Source organism: Sminthopsis crassicaudata, chromosome 2 (genome assembly GCF_048593235.1).
Source record: "Sminthopsis crassicaudata isolate SCR6 chromosome 2, ASM4859323v1, whole genome shotgun sequence".
Classification (NCBI taxonomy): Eukaryota; Metazoa; Chordata; class Mammalia; order Dasyuromorphia; family Dasyuridae; genus Sminthopsis; species Sminthopsis crassicaudata.
The window spans coordinates 657665680-657687738 of record NC_133618.1 but is presented as its reverse complement, the minus strand read 5'-3'; the positions used below and the strand labels follow the sequence as shown (position 1 = coordinate 657687738).

Genomic DNA, 22059 nt, shown 5'->3' with positions numbered 1-22059 from the left:
CAACATTTATAACATACTTGAAGCAGTTCCCCACATCAGGTACAAAAGACAATTTGCAATCAAGATGCCCCAAAAACTTAATGGAGAATATAAAGATGTACATATACAAGCAAAACAATCAAAGGATGCCTTTACAGGGATACCCAGAACCTCTTTCAATTGCCTTCAGTTGGCTATGGATTCAAGTTAGTGCTTCTAAAGGCAAAAGGCTCTTTACTGCAATCTTCTTTTACTCCATAAAAGCTTTCAAGTATATGAAGAAGGGGTAACTCTTGATCTAAGAAGAACATCCTTTTAACATATGTATAAGGCAGACCCAAAAATTTTAACAGAATTCATCATAGGATGAAGAAAGCCATCTATACCTAGAGAAAAGCCTGTGGAACTGTGTGTGCACCACAACATAGAATTTTTATGTTTTATGTTAATGTTTGCTTGCATTTTGTTTTCTTTTTCAGGTTTTTTTTTTCTTTCTAGATCCATTTTTTCTTGTGCAGCAAGATAACTGTATAAATATGTATACATATACTGAATTTAACATATTTAACATGTATTGGACTACCTTCCATCTAGAAGAGGAAATAGAGGGAAGGAGGGAAAATTTTGGAACAGTTTTGCCAAGGATTAATGTTGAAAAATTACCTATGCATATGTTTTGGGGTGGGTTTTTTTTGTTTTTTTATTTTGCTGAGGCAATTGGGTTAAGTGACTGGGCAAGTGACTTGCCAATTGCCTCAGCAAAAAACAAAACAAAACAAAACAAAACAAAACAAAACAAAACAAAACAAAACAAAAAATCCATCATGCATATGTTTTGTAAATAAAAAGCTTTAATTTTAAAAAAAAATTCATCACAGGAAAAATTCAGCCATAATCACCTGGATAAGTCATGTGTCAAGGAGGATTCAGGAAACTGCTCTCCTATAGAATGACAACAAGACTTTAGGAAAGTTTTGGTAAATATATAAGCATTTTCCAATTGAATTCCAAGGCTAACATTTGAACAGCAATCCAGGTGGTGAAGTCTATCCCTTCTGAGGAACTGCTATCTCCTTTCATTTGTTTGAGTATGGAATTTTAGATCTGTCTCTAAAACATGGGCTCCTGTCATGACCAACTTTTCTCTTCCTGCCACTGATGGGCAAGGAAGCACCCAGGGCTTGTTAAAAGCTGACTTTACAAAACCCAGGAAATATTGATCCTTCTATATATATGACATCAACTTAACCCCAAAGATCTATTTAGAGTCTGTAGTACATTGTGTCTTTTTTCAGAAAGGAGTCTAGCTCTCGCCTGCATTGATTTACACAATTAACTTCTCTTGTTGGCTTTGGCAGCCTGTACAGATCACATCTACCCCCTTTGTGAAACAAATTCAGCTTGAAATGGCTGCATGCTAATCCTTTGCTAGCCTTTAAATTGATGTGAAAGCTATGTTGGTAATAGATGACAAACTGAGCTCTGAAACCCAAAGTCTTCCAATCACAAAGTCAAACAATGTGAAAAGTAATAGACTATTGTCTATGGACATAAAAGTAGAAAAGGATTCAAATAAAGATCTTGAAATCTTGGGGCAAGGCATAGGGAGTTGTATCTTTCAATTATGATCTTTCATAATTTCTGCAGTTCTTTTAAATCACATTCTATGTAGCTTCATTCCTGATATTAATACTAATTTTGACACTTAAGAATGACATTGTTTGACACACCATTCAACAATGCAATGGATCTTCATCATTTCAAATGCTAGTTAAAAAAATAGCATTTATCTTCATTTATCTCTATTTTTACTTTCTCATGCTCTAGTAAGTAATTTCCTTTTCTCCTATTCTTTTGTTTGCCTATAGATTATTTAACAGTAATTGTTCATGGTTATCTTATAAATGGCATTCTCCATGCTATGTTGTCTCTATTATCCTCAGTGGATTAGTCTTCTAAGTTTTTTGTCCTTTTAACTTTTCTCTAAAATTCCTTGTTTTGTTTAAATTTTGCACGTGATCACAAGTAGAATTAAGTATTGCAGGTGTCAGCATTACAGTACTTAAAGAGGAGACAGACATAGATACTCCTCTACAATATTTAAGAGTTCAATATATAGAGTAACAGTCTCCTGGAAAATAATCAGCACTGGAGATATAGAAAACATATGTATAAAATTTTGTATACACTGTTGAATAAGATCCATGTGTGTGTGTGTGTGTTGTTTTGCTTATCTACTTTGTTTTCTTTGCTACAAGGAAAGGCTCTCTGGAGTTAGAGGGATACATCTGGAAGTCACTGATGTAAAAAAAAATAAAAAAATAAAAAATTATCAATGCAACTTTGTCTTCATTCTTCCCAACCTCTCTGTAATTATGGCATTACCTTTTCTCTTGGATATACCCTCAGCTCTTAGTTTTTATAATACAAAATTTTTCCCTTCTACAATGCGACTTTGCCCATCATGGTTTTAATACATCATGGGTCACTAATTTATAAGAAATCAAACCATTCTCCAATTGATAAATGGTCAAAGGATATGAACAGACAATTCTCAGATGATGAAATTGAAACTATATCCACTCATATGAAAAAGTGTTCCAAACCACTATTGATCAGAGAAATGCAAATTAAGACAACTCTGAGATACCACTATACACCTGTCAGATTGGCTAACATGACAGGAACAAATAATGATGAATGTTGGAGGGGATGTGGGAAAACTGGGACACTGATACATTGTTGGTGGAGTTGTGAAAGAATCCAACCATTCTGGAGAGCAATTTGGAACTATGCCCAAAAAAGTTATCAAACTGCGCATACCCTTTGACCCAGCATTGCTGCTATTGGGCTTATATCCCAAAGAAATACTAAAGAAGGGAAAGGGACCTGTATGTGCCAAAATGTTTGTGGCAGCTCTTTTTGTTGTAGCTAGAAACTCGAAGTTGAATGGATGCCCATCAATTGGAGAATGGTTGGGTAAATTATGGTATATGAAGGTTATGGAATACTATTGCTCTGTAAGAAATGACCAGTAGGAGGAATACAGAGAGGCTTGGAGAGACTTACATCAACTGATGCTGAGTGAAATGAGCAGAACCAGAAGATCGCTGTACACTTCAATGCTGTATGAAGATATATTCTGATGGAAGTGGATATCTTCAACATAAAGAAAAACCAACTCACTTCCAGTTGATCAATGATGGACAGAAATAACTACACCCAGAGAAGGAACACTGGGAAGTGAATGTAAATTGTTAGCACTACTGTCTATCTACCCAGGTTACTTATACCTTCGGAATCTAATACTTAATGTGCAACAAGAAAAGGGTATTTACACACACACATTGTATCTAGGTTTTATTGTAACACATGTAAAATGTATGGGATTGCCTGTCATCGGGGGGAGGGAGTGGAGGGAGGGGGGGATAATTTGGAAAAAATGAATAAAAATAAAAAAATAAAAAAAATACATCATGGGTCGGTATAAAAAATTAAACAAATTTGGGGGGAGTTTTGCAGAAGCAACAGATGACACAAGAAGGCTGACAAAAGAAATAGAAAAGGTTAGGAACTCAGAAATGCATAAAATATTTGTGTAGTTTTGTATATCAATCCAAATTTTATAATAAGGTACTATAAACATGCCATAAGAGAAAAAGAAACATCAGACTTCTTTCCTAGTACAAAGTGAGGGCCAACAAGTTTTACTCAGATTTACTCAGACTAAAGGATGTCATGCTCCTAACTCCCGAGATGTGAAAGGGATAATTATATTGCTCTCTCATGGTCCTTTTCTTACCCATCCATCCACAATCATTCACATTATACTTTTTAACTATGGATGTTCCTGAAAAGCTCTTTCATGGACTATCTCTTCTCCTTTCTCTATAGTCTCTCACTGATCTCATTAGCTTTTGGTGGATTGAATTATCATCTCTACACAGGCGATTCCCAGATCTACATATCCAGCCATCTGCTGATCTCTAGCTCCATGAACTAATGGCCTTTTGGACTAAATTTTTTTTTAATTTCCCTATTTCTCTTATGTCACTCAAATTCATAACCTAGAAGCCATTTCTGACTCTTCATTCTTACTCTTCTTAGAATTTTCAGTTTTCTTCAAGGCTCAGCACATGTGCCAAGATAAAATCTGCTGGGAAAATTGGAAAGCAATATGGCTCAGACCAATATCTGACACCACAGTCCACAATACATTTTAAAGGTATAAGTGACCTTAATTTTAAAGATCATATTTTTTTTAAACTTACTCTTATAGCTATGAGTAGAAGATGTATTCCTTTTTCCTCTTCTTTTTAAAAGACATATTCTTAACCAAACTAGAGATAAATGCAATTACAAAATACAAAATGGATAACTTTGATTCCGTGAAATTAAAAAGTTGATGTATAAACAAAATTAATGCACCTAGAAGGGAAATGGTCAAATGGAAAAATGTCTTTGTATCAAATTTCTCTGATAAAGATTTGGTATCCAAAACATACAAATCACATATATACACCTACCTATCTTACAGATATGTGAGTATATGTGTGTATGTCTACCACCAAAAGTCATTTTGGTCTTAGATAGACCAATCAGTAAATGATCAAAAGATATGAACAAATAATTTTCAAAAGAAAAATTACAGATTATTAATAACCACATGAAAGAATGTACCAAACTCTAATAATAAGTATTCAAATCAATTCAACCACTAAGTTTCACTTCACATACTGCAAAGGGGCAAAGATGATAAAAGATGGGCCTAGTCAATGGTAGAAAGGTTGTAGGAAGATAGTTAATACTTGGTTCATTGTTGGTAGAGCTATGAGTCAGTACAACCATTCTAGAAAGCAGTCTGAAAGTATACAAATAACATGACTAAAATATCCATACCTTGGACTCAAGAATTCTATTAGGCTTATTCCCCAAGGATAAAATGTTCTCACGATAAGAAGAAAGTCCAAGTAGCATTTTTTTTTGATAACAAAGAATTAGAAACAAAGTATATGCCCAGTGATTTTGGAATTTCAAACTGTGGTATACAAATGTAACAAAATATCATTGTGCTACAAGAATGTACAGATCTACATGAACTGATGAAGAAGACCAAAATAACCACAACTAAGAAAACAATATGGACAAGACAACAATGTAAACAGAACCATAAAAAAGCGAATGTTGCAAAATTATGATGCCCCTTTGAAAAAGTGGAAGGTACACAAGTGTTGCAAACCATATTTTATGACTTTTCCTAATGTTTTGATCAGTCATCCTGATTTTTTTTCTTTTTTTTAACTTAAAAATATTATTTGCTATATGGAAAGGCATTCCAGGAAAAATACTGAGAGAAACTATGATATTATATTAAAGAAAAGGAAATCAATAAAAATTTATTTTAAAAAAGGAAAGTAAAGTCTGAACCAGATTTTTTAACTGAACAGTCAAGTACAATTTGGACTTTGCACTCTAACAGGAACCCAAGGAAGATTTCTGGAAAGAGGAATAATGATGAAATCAATGTTTTAAGAAGCTTAATATGGTAGTGACATATAGTACATACTGGAAGGGATTATAAAATGGAAGACAAAAAGACTAATTATGAAACTAATCTGAGCTTAAGATTATGAGAACTAAAAAAAAAAGGCATAGATGAACATTATTATGAAAGAAAAATTCAGAGAAACTGGCGACTCATTAGATTTGGGGGAAGAGGAAACATTGACGAAAAATTAAGGATAATCTCAAGGTTTCAAATCTGGGTGATGAGAAAAAAGCTTCAATGGCAAAAATCAGAGAGTAGAAAAAATGAGGGCATGATTTAAGGAAATAAACTTAGGATAAAGGTAACTCAATTCAATTGTGCAGTTCAAGCAAATACTAAATACCCACTATAAGTCTAGAATTGTTAGATGCTAGAGATACAAAAACAAAAAACAAGATAATCCTTGGTATTAAGAATCTTATATTCTGAATAGATCACAGAAGATAAAATGGATTATTTTGATTACACAAAATTTAAAAGTTTTTGCATATGTAAATACATAGCTAAGATGAGAAGCAAAAAGTTAAGTGGGGAAAAATTTTTGTAACAAATTTCTATGATAAAAGTCTTGTTTCCAAGATATATAAGCCAAGATATATAAGGATCTGTCTGATTCAAGTTTGTAAAATAAAAGCCATTTACCAATTGGGAAGGAGAAAAGGTGAAGGAGATGAGTAAGAGAAAAATAAATGCTAGATAGATGAAAATACATAATAAAGGAAAACAACATGTACAATATATAATATATGAAATTTATACAAAGTAATTTGGGAGGCAGGAGTGAAAGACCACTAACAATTGAAGAAATAGAAAAAAAGCGTCCTTTCAGAGTGGTGCCTAAATGATCTTTTGAAGGAAATGAAGGATTCTAAAAATTACAAGTGTGGAAGTAGTGTATTTCAGAAATAGGGAATAGCCCATGCAAAAGTATGAAAGTGAGAGATGAAATACTGTATGCAGGATATATCAAGTAGGCCAGACTGGCTAGGATAGAAAGTGTGTGGGCAAATGTTATAATCACTATGGAAAGATAAATAGCAGGGAAAGAAATTAAGAAATTATTCAAGGAAAGAGGTAATGAGATTCTAAAGCATTGTAGTAGCTGTGTGAGTGGAAAAAATGAAATGGATTTCAGAGACAAAACTTGAAAAAATGATTGTATATAGGAAATGAGTAACTAGAAGGACAGTGGAATCCTTGACAAAAACAGGATGAGTTTGAGAAAGATGATGAATCCTATTTTGGACATGTTGAGTGTGAGATATCAAAGCAAGTAGTTCTCCTGTTTTACTCTTATATGACAATATCCTTGATGCCAGGTGGTCTCAGTTTCTATTCCATCTGAGAATCTCCTGCAAAGGAAAGGGAGGATTCTTGTTTGCTTTAAAGAGTTATAGCAAATATATTAGAATTAAGTAAGGAAAGACTGTAAGAATGATCACATGCTCCTCAGAAGACAAACAATATCCTCAGATTAACCACTAACTTGTATTTAGAAGATAGAATGGTATAATGGGAAGAGAGCTGAAGTGGAAGCAGGAAAGTATAAATTCACGTTCTACCTCTGAAGACAATGAACTATATGACTATGAACAAGCCCCTCTGAACTTCAGTTTGGTGAAATGTAAAAGGGAAATGTCATAATTTGTAGCAGCCCTTTGATGGTATTACTGAATTATCACAGTATTATCAAAAGAAATGTCATTATTATTATTATTATTATTATTATTATTATTATTATTATTAATCATGATGCCCATAATAATTCTGGCAGTGCCTCACTGTAGCCAGGCTGACACTCAATCTGGTCCAACCTCCGATTCCTCTCATTAGTTCTCTGCCCCTCTCCCTCAGGGCCTTCTCACATAGGCTGTACCTTCCAAAGCTTCCTCTTCTGCCAGTTGTCTAGTTCTCTTTTAAAGTACTGTGTTTTCCTTTTAGAATAAAAGCTCATGGAAAGCAAGTACTGTCTTTTTGTTAATATTAGTATTCCTAGAGCTTAGCACAGTATATAGTACATAATATGTAATAAATAACCTTTTGAGATACAAAACATTTTGATCCCTATTCCAAAAATCTTAAGAGTGGCAACGTTCTTTTTTTTTTTTTTTTAACTCTACAAGGAATATTTAAATGACAATTTTCCTAGTCTCATTGTTTACCAAGAAAGTATACTCAATATGAATTAATAGTATTAAGAGCAATAGCAACAATGATCACATAAATGCCAAGAAATAATTACATGGAAAATATAAAGCAGCTAAACCAAATATGGAGACCAAAAACCATTTAAGTAAAATCACTATTTTTGGTCAGCAGATGAAACATCTTAGGGAAATAAATAATGATATTCCATTTTTTGATGGCTTCAATAATAGAAAGCAGTATTTTAGGTTAGCTCTCACAGTGTCTATCTCCAATAAGAGTATTACATTCATGATTAATGTCCAAATTGCTATATGTAAGATTACTAATGTGAGTAATGAAAATGAAGATGATATATAAACCACTCATATGAAATTCTTTGAAATATGGCTCAATTTAAGATTCAATTCTACCTTCTTTAAGTTACAATGAGGGATCCTAACAAAAATAGAAAGCAGTATTTTAGGTTAGCTCTCACAGTGTCTATCTCCAATAAGAGTATTACATTCATGATTAATGTCCAAATTGCTATATGTAAGATTACTAATGTGAGTAATGAAAATGAAGATGATATATAAACCACTCATATGAAATTCTTTGAAATATGGCTCAATTTAAGATTCAATTCTACCTTCTTTAAGTTACAATGAGGGATCCTAACAAAACTTCCTACTAAAGTCTGAAATAAATGAACTAACAAGCTTTTATTAAACATTCTTTTTTGATACTGTGCAAAGCATTGGGGATACAAATACATAAATGAAAGTCTTTTTCCTCAAGGAACTTGCACTCTACTGGGAAGACAATGTGTATATAAATACATATGTGCATATAAGCAGAAATTACACTCAAAATAAATGCAAGGAAAACTTGAGGGAAATCTCAAAAAGGTTTTAGGTAAAAAAGTATTACCTGGACATAGGAAATGGGAGTATGAGGAATAAGAAGAAACCTAGTTTTGCTGAACCAGAGTACAGGAATGGGAGGAATGCATAATAAGTGGAAAAGGCTGAGATCAGGTTATAAAGGGTACAAAAACTGAAACAAATTTATCCCCCAAAAACCCATCAACAAGAAAAAGTCCCCATATATTCCAGAATATTTGTAGTAGCACTTTTTATGATAGTTAATAATTGGAAACAAAAGAGATGCCTTTCAACTAGGGCATGGTTAAACAAATTGTGATACATGAATGTAATGGCATATTATTGTGCTGTAAGAAATGATATATATGACAAAAATAGAAACATGGAAATATATATATGAAGCAAGCAGAGCCAAGAAAACAATAAACAATAACTACTACATATCAAAAAAAAAAAAAAGTAAATGTAACAAAATTATAAAGATCGAGTGGGGATCAAATGAAGAGAGATTCTTTTCAATGTATTAATCAACTATGCTGACTTTTTTTCCTCTTTTAAAAAACATAATTGTCATGTGGGAATGATTAGGTCCTGAATGATATGCTACACAGAAAGAAACTAAAGAAATGATCCCTGAGGCAAACAGAGAAAGGCACTGATAGAGATAAGTTTAGCCCCATGATCCCACCTTCTGGGCAGGTCATCCAGTCAGAAATCCAAGTTATATCAGACCCCTGAGACCCCCTCTTTGTAGAGATTTCAAGCAATCTCACCTTGCCATGTCCTATCAGAAATCTTAGTAATGTGCATAAGGTTAAATTTTCCTTATAAAATCTACTTATGGGCCATCTCATCGCTACTGCCCTCTTCTGGGTCAGCCTGGAACAGCAATCTGCCTCTTGATGTCTTTCCTTCTCCCCTACTCCATGTGGTATCTTCCCTAACCCCACTATGCTTCCCAACCCCACATACAACTAACTCTTTTAGGGTGCTAAGATTCTTTCAGTATTTAGCCTGGAAGCTAAGGGCATGGTCCCAACCTTATGGGGTGCTTTTTACTGAGTAATCGTTAGTCCCCCTGAGGAACTTTTCTTTCATATGCTCTCCCAACTCTTTATTTCATATTTGCCATTCCTGGTGTCTGCTGTATCCCTTCATTTTGTCTCTAACCCCTTCCCCTAAATAAATGTTATCTTTTGCCAAAGAGAATGGCCATTGTGAATTCTTCACATGACCAAGCCCCAACTTTTGGTGCCTATCATCTGATGTCTATATCACCCATATAAGGATGACTGTGGGAGGAAGAAGTGGAGGATACTAGGGATAATTATGGTTCTGAAAGAAACAAAAAAATTTCAATAAAAGTTTTGTTTCCTTTTTAAAAAAAAAACCCTAGAAAACCAAAAAAGAAGAACTTATTTGATGTTAGAAGTTTAATTAACAGGACAATGACCTGGTCAAATCTGCATTTCAGAAAGTCAAGTTGCTCTCTTCCTTAACTCTTATCCTCATACTGGGGGGAGGAAAGGGAAAGGAACAAAGACAAATTATGTGCTATTTTGATCAAGGAGTTTTAACCATACATACTGATAATCCCCAACATGCCCTAACCTCACAGTTCCTCCATTTACTTGTTTCACATGACCTATTCCTCCATCTTACCTTGGGCACAAAGATGAGCATTCCTTTGATTATACCAACACCCACAAATGTACCATTTCCACATTTGTGATCTCCGAAATCCTCTTATCTGATCACAATGCTGTCATTCTACCTCTCCCTCTACCCTGCAACCCCACATCTTATTTATTTACACCTGACGCCAATCTCTCAACCCTTCAGTTTTTTCTCAAATCATGATCCAAGCTCTAGCTAAACTCTTCTCCTTCCCCTTTTTGACTCCCTAATGAACCACTTCAACTCTTCTATTGTACCTTTTCCCCATTTCATTACTATCATACTTTTCTTGCAAAATTTGAGCAGTGGATCACTTTTGCCACTTGCTGCTTTCATTCCTACAACATGCTGAATGATGCTGGAGAAAATCATGAAAGTTTGTTATATAATCTCAGGCCTTCACTGTTGCAAGGCAATCCTTTTATAATTACTCTCTAATTACTTTACTACCTCATTCACCACAATAGCTTTTCCAAGCTTTTTCAACCCTCCTCAAACCTTGCACAGCTCCTCCTCCCCTAACTCTCTCAGCTGAGAACTTTGTCTCATATTTTATTGAAACAATTGAGGCCATTCATGGAAAGCTCCCTTTTCTCCTCTCATATGCCTACATCTTTTGCCACATCTCCTACTTCACCCCAATTTCACATGAAGAGGTGAATTTTCTCCTTGTCAAGGTAAACTCTCCTGTATGTACAAGTGATTCCTGTCTTCCATCTTGTCTTCTCCAGCAGATTGCCCCCATTCTCACTAATTTTCAGTCTCTATTGGTTGCTTTCTTACTACCTACAAACATGTCCATGACTCATCCATCCTCAAAAAATTCTCACTTGATCACTTAATCTACCAGGGTATTGCCTGCCTTTTATTACTAAATTCTTTGAAAGGACCATTTACTGGATGTCCATCAATTGGAGAATGGTTGGGTAAATTGTGGTATATGAAGGTTATGGAATATTATTGCTCTGTAAGAAATGACCATCAGGAGGAATACAGAGAGGCTTGGAGAGACTTAAATCAACTGTTGCTGAGTGAAATGAGCAGAACCAGAAGATCACTATACACTTCAACAACAATACTGTATGAGGATGTATTCTGATGGAAGTGGAAATCTTCAACATAACGAAGATCCAACTCACTTCCAGTTGATCAATGATGGACAGAGGTAGCTACACCCAGAGAAGGAACACTGGGAAGTGAATGTAAATTGTTAGCACTACTGTCTATCTACCCAGGTTACTTATACCTTCGGAAGCTAATAATTAATGTGCAACAAGAAAATGGTATTTACACACATATATTGTATCTAGGTTATATTGTAACACATGTAAAATGTATGGGATTACCTGTCATCAGGGGGAGGGAGTGGAGGGAGGGAGGGGATAATTTGGAAAAATGAATAAAAAAAAAATAAAAATAAAAAATAAAGGACCATTTACAATAAGTGCCTCTCTTCTTAATTCTGTAGTCTGGCTTTCTATGTCATCATTCACTGAAATCATTCTCTCCAAAATTACTAATGGTCTCTTAATTGTCAAATCTAATGACCTTTTCTTACAATGACCTCATGCTTTTTTACCTCTGGGAAGTCGATGACACTGCTGCTCATTCACTTCTCTTTGATCCTCTTTTCCCTCTAGGTTTTCATGGTATTATACTTTCTTGACCCTCCTTCTACCTATTTGATTACTCTTCTCAGTCTCTTTTATGGGATCTTCATCCATGTCATGCCTGCTAACAATGGGTATTCCACTAGAGTTCTGTCCTGGGCCAATTTCTCTTCTCTTCACTTTGTGAACTTATCAATTCGAATGGATTCAATTATTACCACTATGCAACTGTGTCTCAGATCTATTTATGCAGTACTAATTCTGACCTCCAGTCTCATATCCTCAACTGTCTACTGAAAATCTTAAACTGAGACATGCTAAAGACATTTTAAGTAGACATGTCTAAAACTAAACTCCCTATCTTTCCCCAAGAAAGATATCTTTTCCCCTTCTTTCCTACCTTGCCTTTTACTGTTGAGGACAGCATTATCCTCCCAGTCACCCAAGTTCACAAGTTAGTTATCATTCCAGATTCCTCATTCTCTCACCAATTCCCCACCACCTCAGTCAATCTGTTACAAAAGCTGCCAACTTTACCTTCATAAGATCTCTCACATAGTATGCCCCTTTCTCTCCTCTGATACCACTTTGGTACAGGTTCTCACCTCCTCACACCTCAAGAAATATATTTATTTATTTTTACTTTTATTACAGGATATAGGTTCATTTATTTAGGAAGAGCTAGACCTAAACTAAATCAGACTAAGTTATCTATATAGATTCAGTTAATAGACTGAGAAGACTATCACTTAGTAGCAGATAATGTAGATGAAGAAAATAATCATAAGATTTTTAGATTTTTCAAAAGACTGGACTTGCCTTTCTGGAAGGAAGGGGTGATTGACCAAAAGTTAAGTCCTCTTTTCTAGCAGAAAGTAGGATTGACCAGAGGCTGTTTCCATTTCTGGCAGCTGGAAAGGGGAAGTTCTCAACTGAGATGGGTAGGGAGAAAGTAATGAAGGAAACTTAATATTTAAAACTGCTTCTAAGAAAAGGACAATCAATTAAGGAGTAATTGCTGCTGGTGGTGAAGGCCCAGTTGAGAAGGTGAGATCAGATGAACTACTATGCTTGTAAGAAATTTGTGACAAACCTGATCAATTTAGTTACAGGATTTCCTCCAGCTCTGGTCAACAGCAGATAAGAACAAATGGCAAAAGTAAGGCAGTATTGGGGTTTCAACAAGATAGGGAGGTAATCAATTTCAAGAACATAGGACAAGGAAGAACTGAACTAACTGGTTAACTATAGAGGCCAAATCAGAAAAGGCGGAAAGTAAGGTTAAATTAGCAAGGGTAATAGGTGGGAAAGCACTAAGGAACAGAGAGACTGGAGGTGAAGAATAGATTTAGTATAACAACATTACGTAAGTATAACACTTACCTTTTGGCAAAAAGTGATAAATTAGAGGAGCAAAAATAGTCACACATTTTAAAATGTGGACAATATGTGGATGTTTTCCTTGACTATTTATTTATACAAATAAGCATTCCAGGGCAGCTAGGTGACTCAGTGGATGGAGCACCAGCCCTGAAGTCAGGAGGACCTGAGTTCAAACCTGGCCTCAGACACTTAACACTTCCTAGCTGTGTGACCCTGGGCAAGTCACTTAATCCCAATTGCCTCAGCAAGGGAAAAAAAAAAAAAAAAGAATACAAATAAGCATTTCAGGGTGGGAACAGGAGCAGAGGTAGGGATGAAAACCACGAATAACAACTGAGAAAATGGTAGGTAGCATCTCACATACACAGAAAAGTATTAATGAAATATTACAAAATATATCAAAGCAAAAGGAAGTTCAGAAGGGGAAACAAACAGGACAGTTTTATATTACTTTATTATACATATATATATGTATATATATATATATAATACATATATTATACTTTTAAAAAAACTATACAAATTCAGTTTCAAAGGCAATTTTTTTCTTTTATATACTAAAATGTTCCAGGTTGTTGATTTTGATTAAGTTCATAATATACTATATTTTATAAAAGAATACATCTAAGAGGGGTGAGGAACAAAGAAATCCCTTTTGCTTTTCTTGTAAATGGTTTAAGAATTGGATGGCTATATCTCAGCCAGCTGAAATTTATCCAAATCCTAGGAACCAAAGGGTACAAATTAAATAAGTGAAACCATTTAATAAGACATTTGAATGAGGGGAAAAAAGAGAAAGTCCAAACCTTAAGATTTAAAAAAAAAAATGTGATTTACTTAATCTGAAGTCTAATACATTGAAAAGCAAGGCATTTTATTGTTGTTGTCCAGAAAGTAATATGCTCAACAGGAAAAAAAATCAATAAAAAAATAACCATGTCATGATATTGAAATCCACTAAGGAGAACAAGGAACAAGAATTCCCTCCTTATTGTTATTTTATAATAATCCTCTGGGAGATCCTGAAACACAAACCTTTTTTGTCCCATTCAAACACATAACTCTGCTGTTATAAGAGTCAGCTTTTTTTTTTGTTTGTTTTTGTTGCTATTGTTTAAAAATCTGATCTTTAAAAAAAAAACAGACTCTCCTCATCTTTCTCCTGGATAACTGTAATAGTCTTCCAACTGACCTCCCTGTCTCAAGTCTCTTCCCAATCCAGTATACTCTTCCAAGAGTGATTTTTACAGGTTTTACATGTACAAAGATATTTACAACAGCTCTTTTGTAGTGGCAAAGAAATAAAAAATGAGAGGGAATCCATTAATTGGGAAATGGCTGAACAAATTGTTGTATATGATTGTGACAGAATATTATCGAACTGTAAGAAATAATAAGGGGGATAGTTTCAGAAAAACCCCGGAAGACTTATATGAACTGATGCAATGTGAAATGAGCAGAACCAGGAGATCATTGTAACTGCAATATTATATAATGATCAACTGAGAATAACTCAACTGTTCTCAGCAATGCAATGATTCAAGATGATTCCAAAGGACTTATGATAAAAGTGTTATCCACCTTCAAAGAGAGGACAGGTGAATTCTGAATGCTTTAAAGCATACTTTATTTTTCTTGCCTTTTTTTTTCTTGGCAACATGGCTAATATAGAAATATGTTTTTTATGATTTTGCATGTATAATTGATATTATATTGTTTGCCTTCTCAATGGTGAAGGAGGACCTGGAGGAGGAGAATTTGAAAAAAAATTAAATGAATATTAAAAATAAATTTACTTTATTTATTTATTTGTTTTGGCTGAGGCAATTGGGGTTAAGTGACTTGCCCAGGGTCACACAGCTAGGAAGTGTCAAGTGTCTGAGGTCACATTTGAACTCAGGTCCTCCTGACTTCAGGGCTGGTGCTTCATCCACTAAGCCACCTAGCGGCTCCTAAAAAAAATTTTAAAGATATTTTTTCCAGGGGCAGCTAGGTGGCCACTTAACACTTCCTAGCTTTGTGACCCTAGGCAAATCACTTAACCCCACTGCCACAGCAAAAAAAAAAAAAAAAAAAAAAAAAAAAAAAAAAAAGATATTTTTCCTAAAGTATAGGTGTGATCATGTTACCTTCCCCTATTTAATAAGCTCTAGTTATTCCCTATTATTTCTAAAATCAAACAACGCTCCTTTATTTGACAAAATTATTCCCACTCTGGCCCCTTCTATCTTTACAGTCTTCTATCACACTACTCCCTCCCCCATATTCTAGGGCTCAGGTATATCAGCCTAATTGTTGTCTCTTACACAGGATGTTCTACCTCCCAACTCCAGACATCTGCAGTGACATCTTTAATGCTTGGAATGTCCTTTGCTTCCTCATTTCCATCCTTTGGAACCCCTGGATGCCTTCAAGATCAATTTGAAAACCAATTTCTCTACGAGGCTGTTGCCATTCTTTTTGGTCAAAACTGCCTCATCCTCAAAGTTTACCTTGTATATACTCTGCATGCATCATTTATATACCTACATATATATTATGTTGTCTTCTATTATAAAGTAAGCTCCTTGAGGTCAGGCACTGCTTTTGTTTTCCTTTTATCGTCAGTACTTAGCAAAATGGCCAGTACATTATAAGGATTTAATTCTTGTTGACTGAATAAAGAGCTATACAATATTTGGCAAATATTTGATAAGGGATATTTAAAAAGTCAAGGTTCCAAGACAACCTTCATAATATCCTTAATAAATTACCAACACTGAAAAAGAAGAGGAGACGATCTGAAAACCAGAGAATGCATTTCACTTTAATACAAATTGATGTTATTCTTTACTGAATAGAAATAGTTCAGTGCATAAGAGCACTCTAGAGGAACACTCAGGAAGCTCTGAGTTTAAATCCAGCCTCAGTTACTTAATAATTGAACTCTGAATTAGTCATTTAATCTGTTTGCCTTGGTTTACTCATCTATAAAATGGGAAAGATAATAGCATCTATCTCCCAGGGTTATTATAAAGACAAAAATAAGATGATTCTGGTAAACTTTTTACAAATCTTAAAGCATTACCTAAGTGCTAGTAGTGGTAGTAGTTTAATAGGATAGAAAGTTACTTAACTTATAATTTCATTGATATAAAGAATTCCTGGATGAAGAAATTCCTTCTACCAATGCCAGTCAATACTTTCTCTGTATTATATTATTAGAGTGCAGTCTAGAGAGCCTACAACTTGAATAACTTGCCTGAGAGGTCACAGTAGGATATGAGCACGGGGCTTCTTGGCTCTAGGACTAGCTCTCTAATGCACTATTATGCCTGCCTCACATCCTTTACTAAATACTAACGATTCAATATTTAAATAATTTTTATCTCATTTTGTTATTTATTTTATTGCTTTATTAAATAATAATTAAACAATATTTATTTAATTTTTAAAAATAACTTTAATTTTTCCTATTATTGAAAGGGAGAAAAAAGTAATTAACCATCAAGACAAAACAGGTTTTGATTAAGATGAAATTTTCCTGGACAGTAAATAAGGAAAAATCCATCTGTTCTGCCACCCTCTCTACCTGGGCTTGTCATCTTTTTTTTTTTTTTCTTTAATTTAAGATTAAAAAAAATAATAAGCAAAATCAAAAACCTACTGCTTACCATCTTTAGTTGGGACATGTTTGTTTCCTGGAGAGAATATTCCTGGAACAATTTATTTTTGGTAATGCAGCTATATGTTCCAAGATCAACAGGTTTAAACAGATTTAAGGGTCAACTATAGCAATTCCTTCCTATCTTGTTTCAGATGCTCTACTCTAACTGACAGCTCCCTTCTCCTTAGATAAGCCAAAGGTACTAGCCATCAAGGGCCACAAACAACTCAGACCTTGACTTGAATATAAAAGAAAATCTGCAACTATTACTGAGGAGCTTTCTGGGGTCTAGGATCTCCTGCTATAAAAGCTTAAATAGCCAATAGTCTGCAACATAGTGATTCTCTAAAGATTATCTTCCAACCCCAAACTACAACAGTCCGCCCTACCTTTTCTGGGTTTATTCTTTCCTCAACTGAAAGAGTAAAACATGGTAGAAATAAGTCTATCTATACAGAGACCTGTTTCTAGCATGGAAATCTGCTACTAGTGCTATGTGGTTTCAGTGGGTAAATTGCTTGCTGTCAAATTTGGCCAGTACAGGAACTGCCCAGCTCTGAAGGCTGAAGTGCTCAGAGAATGACACAATGAAATATGCCTAAAGTCATCTGTAACTCTCACAGACTCATGATTTTTTTGCTCTTCTTCTGTCCATCAGAAAGCCACATAGAAAGCAAGTCTTAAATCAATCTGAACTATCCTCACTCCTTGGAAGAAAAGTCCAAACAAAATATACATAAGTATTTGATTAAACTGATTATTTCAAAAATATACTATGAATCACTTCCTCCAAAGGATGATTCCTTTATTTCAGTATACATTTGAACTTTATGAAAACCAAATGCCAGAATAAAAATCAAAACTACTCACACCACTTCATGCCTTTCTTCCACAAATCTCAAATTAATTGTCTCACCCACATCCAATTTTTACAAGGTCACAGTGAGATAAGTCAATACAATTACCCCTAATTTAGAGGAAATAAAATAATAACAACAACACAGCTTTGTTCTTCATAATAAATTAAACCAAAAGCCCTCCTCCCCAGGACATTATGGGGATTAATGAAATGTCTGAAGAGTGCTTTGAATTCTTCAGACAAATATTCACATTCAGACAAGTACAGATAAATAATATTTTTCATCTAAGCAGCTAAACATGCTTTAGAAAGTCCTGCTCCAAACCCTCCAAAGAATTCCTATGATATGAACAAGGAGCAGGTTTAAAAGGTGAGATTAGATAAAAATCAAGGTGAAGTTAATGAGAATCAGAGCACAGATTTTAGGATTTTTGGCAACAGTTTGAGTACAAATTTCTAGGTGAGGGTACTTTTTATAAAATAGGCATAAATGAATTTGGATTTTGTGTACTGAATTCAAAAAATATAAATTCTTACAAAACAACACCAAATAATGTATTTTCTCCACAAAAAACACAAGGAGTTGAAAACAGAGAATTACAAAGCTTTTCACCCATTCTGTACTTGTGATTGAGAATGAAATGCTACATAAGTCTCCCCCAAAAAAAAATATTTGAATATTTTTAAGGTAAAAATAAAATACTGTTGCTCCTCAGAGGCAATCTTTATGAAAGAAATCTCTAAAAGGAAGGGATATATAAAATCTGCCAGAAGATGTGATCATTACATTCTAAGGGCATAAATATATAGCAAAGTCTATTAAGATCACTGAGGTTCTGCATATTTAAATTTTTATTTAATATCAGATTTTTTTTATTAAGTTTTCTTTTCTTTTTTTTTTTTTTTAAAGATGTCCAGGTACTCCAACCCTACTAAGTTTCTGTCCAAGGTAGGATGAAACTCAGACTTTCATCCTTTTTCACACTTTTAATCTTTTTTTTCCTGCATACATAATTTACTTTAAAGACAACAAATCTGATGCACAAAAAAAAGGCTAAAAAACAAGTGGAAATCCAACCCTTAAGGTCAAAAAAGAAGTCAAATGGCTTTCTACGAATTTCAAAAATCTTTAATTATATAGCATCTTATTCGACCCAATTCAAATTTTATCACTATTACCCAATCTGCTTAATTTCAAAATGTTTACTGGACATCTAGTTTGAGATGTTGGAAAGCCAGTTGGAGAGACAAGACTGGAAACAGAGAGATTAGAGCAGGGTGAATAGATTTGAAAATCATCAACTTAGAGATGATCATTAAATCCATGGGAGCTAATTAGATCACCAAGTGAACTAGTATAGGGGGAGAAGGGATGTCCCCATTACTCTTCCTACCTTTTCTCTGAGATTGCACACAATTTCTCCTGAATATACTTTGATTTTACATAGTTGTTTACATTGTTGTTCCTAATTAGAAAGTAAGTTCTTTGATAGCAGGGGCTGGTTTTTGCCCTTTTTTTATATCATTAGCACTTAGCTCAGGGCCTACCAGATAATGATACTTAATAAATGCTAGTTGATTATCTGATTGATCAGTGAGCTGTTGATTGAGCCATGAATTGGTTCTAGGGAGCAATTTGGAACTATTTCCAAAAATTTAATAAGCACTATATATTCTTTGACAAAACAATATCATACTCCAAAGAATTAAAATCTTCCTATTGGGAAGTGCCTGAACAAATTACATACAAGAATGTAACAGAACATGATTATCATAAGAAATAATGAAATAGTTTCAGAGTTAACTGATTATAGGACAAAACATGCAAAACTCAATTTGTTCAATGACAATACTAAGAACTAAGAACACTAAGAACACTATAGAGAAAGATACCTTTGAAAGACTTGAATTGATCAACATAATAATAAATTGTACTCCAGAAGAATAAAGATGAAAATAATTGGAGGGGGGATGGAATCTGGGAGCAATAGATTATAAATGCACGTAAAAATAAATTGATTTTTTAAAAAAGAATACCTGAATTCTAAAAAGTAATCCAGCAATAAGCGGCTAAGTCACTTTTTTGCTATATTGCATTACATAAGCTGCATTTTTTAAAATGGAAGAGTAGAATTTCTCTCTTACCATGGCCACTCTATATCTCAAATGTATTAAGTAAGTATAAATAATGTTAAATGCCTGTGCTTAAGGAGGCACCAGGAAGAAATCAGGCAAATACAGTCAGAGAATGAATGTATTAAAAGTCCCTTCAAATAATCACAAAGGTTTGCATTTTTAGCTCTTTGGCCCAAATCTGACTGCTGATGTCAGGATTATCAAGTTTAAGACTTTGCTAAAACTATGCTGGTAAGGCTAAATGACCTATTGCAAAGTGAATTAAAACCACTAAACAAAAACAAGATACCATGCAATTCTGCTGAGCTCCTCAATACTGAAAGTACCAAGGGAACTCTCCTCCTTGCAATGGCTTTCAATTAAAAATGGGAGGTGGGGGAAGGGAAGGGCTGAACTGTCACCTGCAGAACACATATAGAATCCAGACACACAGATATACTCTCCAGTCAGTGCCCACAGGAGCATGTAGAATTAGCATCAGAGCTAGTACGAAGGGAATTTAGTTTGCTACAAAATCTGTACCACAGAAAGCCCTGCCCTAGGGCAAAAGCATTACAGATTTACCAGTACAAAACTGTCCCTTGTGGCTTGTTGGCTAGCAGAAATATTCTAATACCATTAGCCCATGACCAGCAAATCTAAAAGCACTTGCCTTTAAAACCTGGAAAATGACTGCCTACAAATTGATCCTTACAGAAAAATACCATTACGTGCCAGTTAATATGTTATGTCCTCTTTTTTTATTTTACCCTAACTCAGGTATTGTTCATGATAATTCCCTTTTAAAAAAAAAAAAAAGAAAAGAAAAAGAAAAAGAAAAAAGAAAGAAGAATCTAAAGAATATTGTTTGACTTAAGCATCCAAAGAGATTTTACAGCAGCAGAAGTGAACCTCTGGATCACTATCATGGTAGGGAAGACTTAAGAGGTTAGATCTGTGGGAAAGGGATTTCAGGAAGGCTGATCATCAATACTATCTGTGTGCAGGTCACTGAATTCTGATAAAGAACAAATGAAACAGTAAAGCACTAATGATGGAACTGTGAATAAGTATAATTATTCTGGAAAGCAAACTGGACTTAGGTAAATAAAATGACCAAACCATCATCTCTGACTTGGAAATTCCACTACTAGACATTCCAAGGCTGTAATTGATATAATTATAGATACATCAAATATTTCGAGAACCATTTTTTTTGATAGTAAAGAATTAGGGGAAATGGATAAATAAATTTTGACATATTAGGTTGTTAGAAGCAATGAAGATGAATATTTATATACATGGAAAGACTTGCTCAAACTCTTGAAAAGGAAGTAGTCAGAAAAACAATATACAAGACTAAAACAAAGTAAAAAGAAGCCACAAAAAGAGATCACAAAACTACTGAAAATTAACATTTCAAAACTATACACACACACACACACACACACACATATATATATATGTAAAAATAAATCCAAAGAACACATATGAAAAGACATACCCCTCACTGTTTTCCAAGGTAGAATCAACAGGTATGGAATACTGCATAAATTGTCAGATTCATCTATATATGTTAATCACCTTAGGTGACTTTTTCTCTTTTTTACTTTGAAAAATAAGCTTTGCTATTTGGGATAGCACCATGGAAAGAATGCAGGAAGAATACAGAAGAAAACTGATATCAAACAAAATATATCAATAAAATTTATTTTTAAATTTTTAAAAAATAATATTTTAAATTTATCCCTCTATCTTTACTCCAACATTTCCTAGATGAGAACAGAATCAAGAACAGAATAAAAAACCAAGTTAAAATCCTATAGACAAAACACAAAATTCTATGTAATGTTGAAAACAGCACTGAACAGAAAGCACATAATATACCCCAGAATGCCCTTCTTAGCTTCAAACAAATAGTAGCTCCTCAAGAAATAACTGGTGGTTGAATTAACACTTAGCAGAGAAATGGAAAAGTTACTACTTATTGCTTGCCTTTGATCTTGAAATAAGTCATTATTTCTGACATATGCAGTAAAAGGAGAGTTGGTCTCCTTGTTCCAAATATGTTTTAAAACCCTTAATACAAGTGCATAAGAATAAATTTATTTATTTATAGACTAATTCATCTCTCATGCAATCTGAAGCATGATAAATATGTAAAAGAGTTGTCAGAAAAACTTTTAAATACTGAATAATTTTATTTTTAAAAATGTTTGGTTTTTTTTTTG

General features: G+C 34.0%; 1 protein-coding gene across 7 annotated transcripts in view; it reads right to left on the bottom strand.

The window, feature by feature from the left end:
• Positions 1–22059, bottom strand: part of ASCC1 (activating signal cointegrator 1 complex subunit 1) — a 106941-nt gene that overhangs the window by 2392 nt on the left and 82490 nt on the right. For 4 of the 7 annotated variants that reach the window (XM_074296877.1, XM_074296876.1, XM_074296873.1 and 1 more), the window contains exon 10: positions 3049–3138. The exons of the other annotated variants lie outside the window; for them this stretch is intronic. In XM_074296877.1, coding sequence (XP_074152978.1) covers positions 3049–3138 — 90 coding nt within the window. The remainder of the gene's footprint in view (positions 1–3048; positions 3139–22059) is intronic. 7 annotated transcript variants of the gene reach the window in all.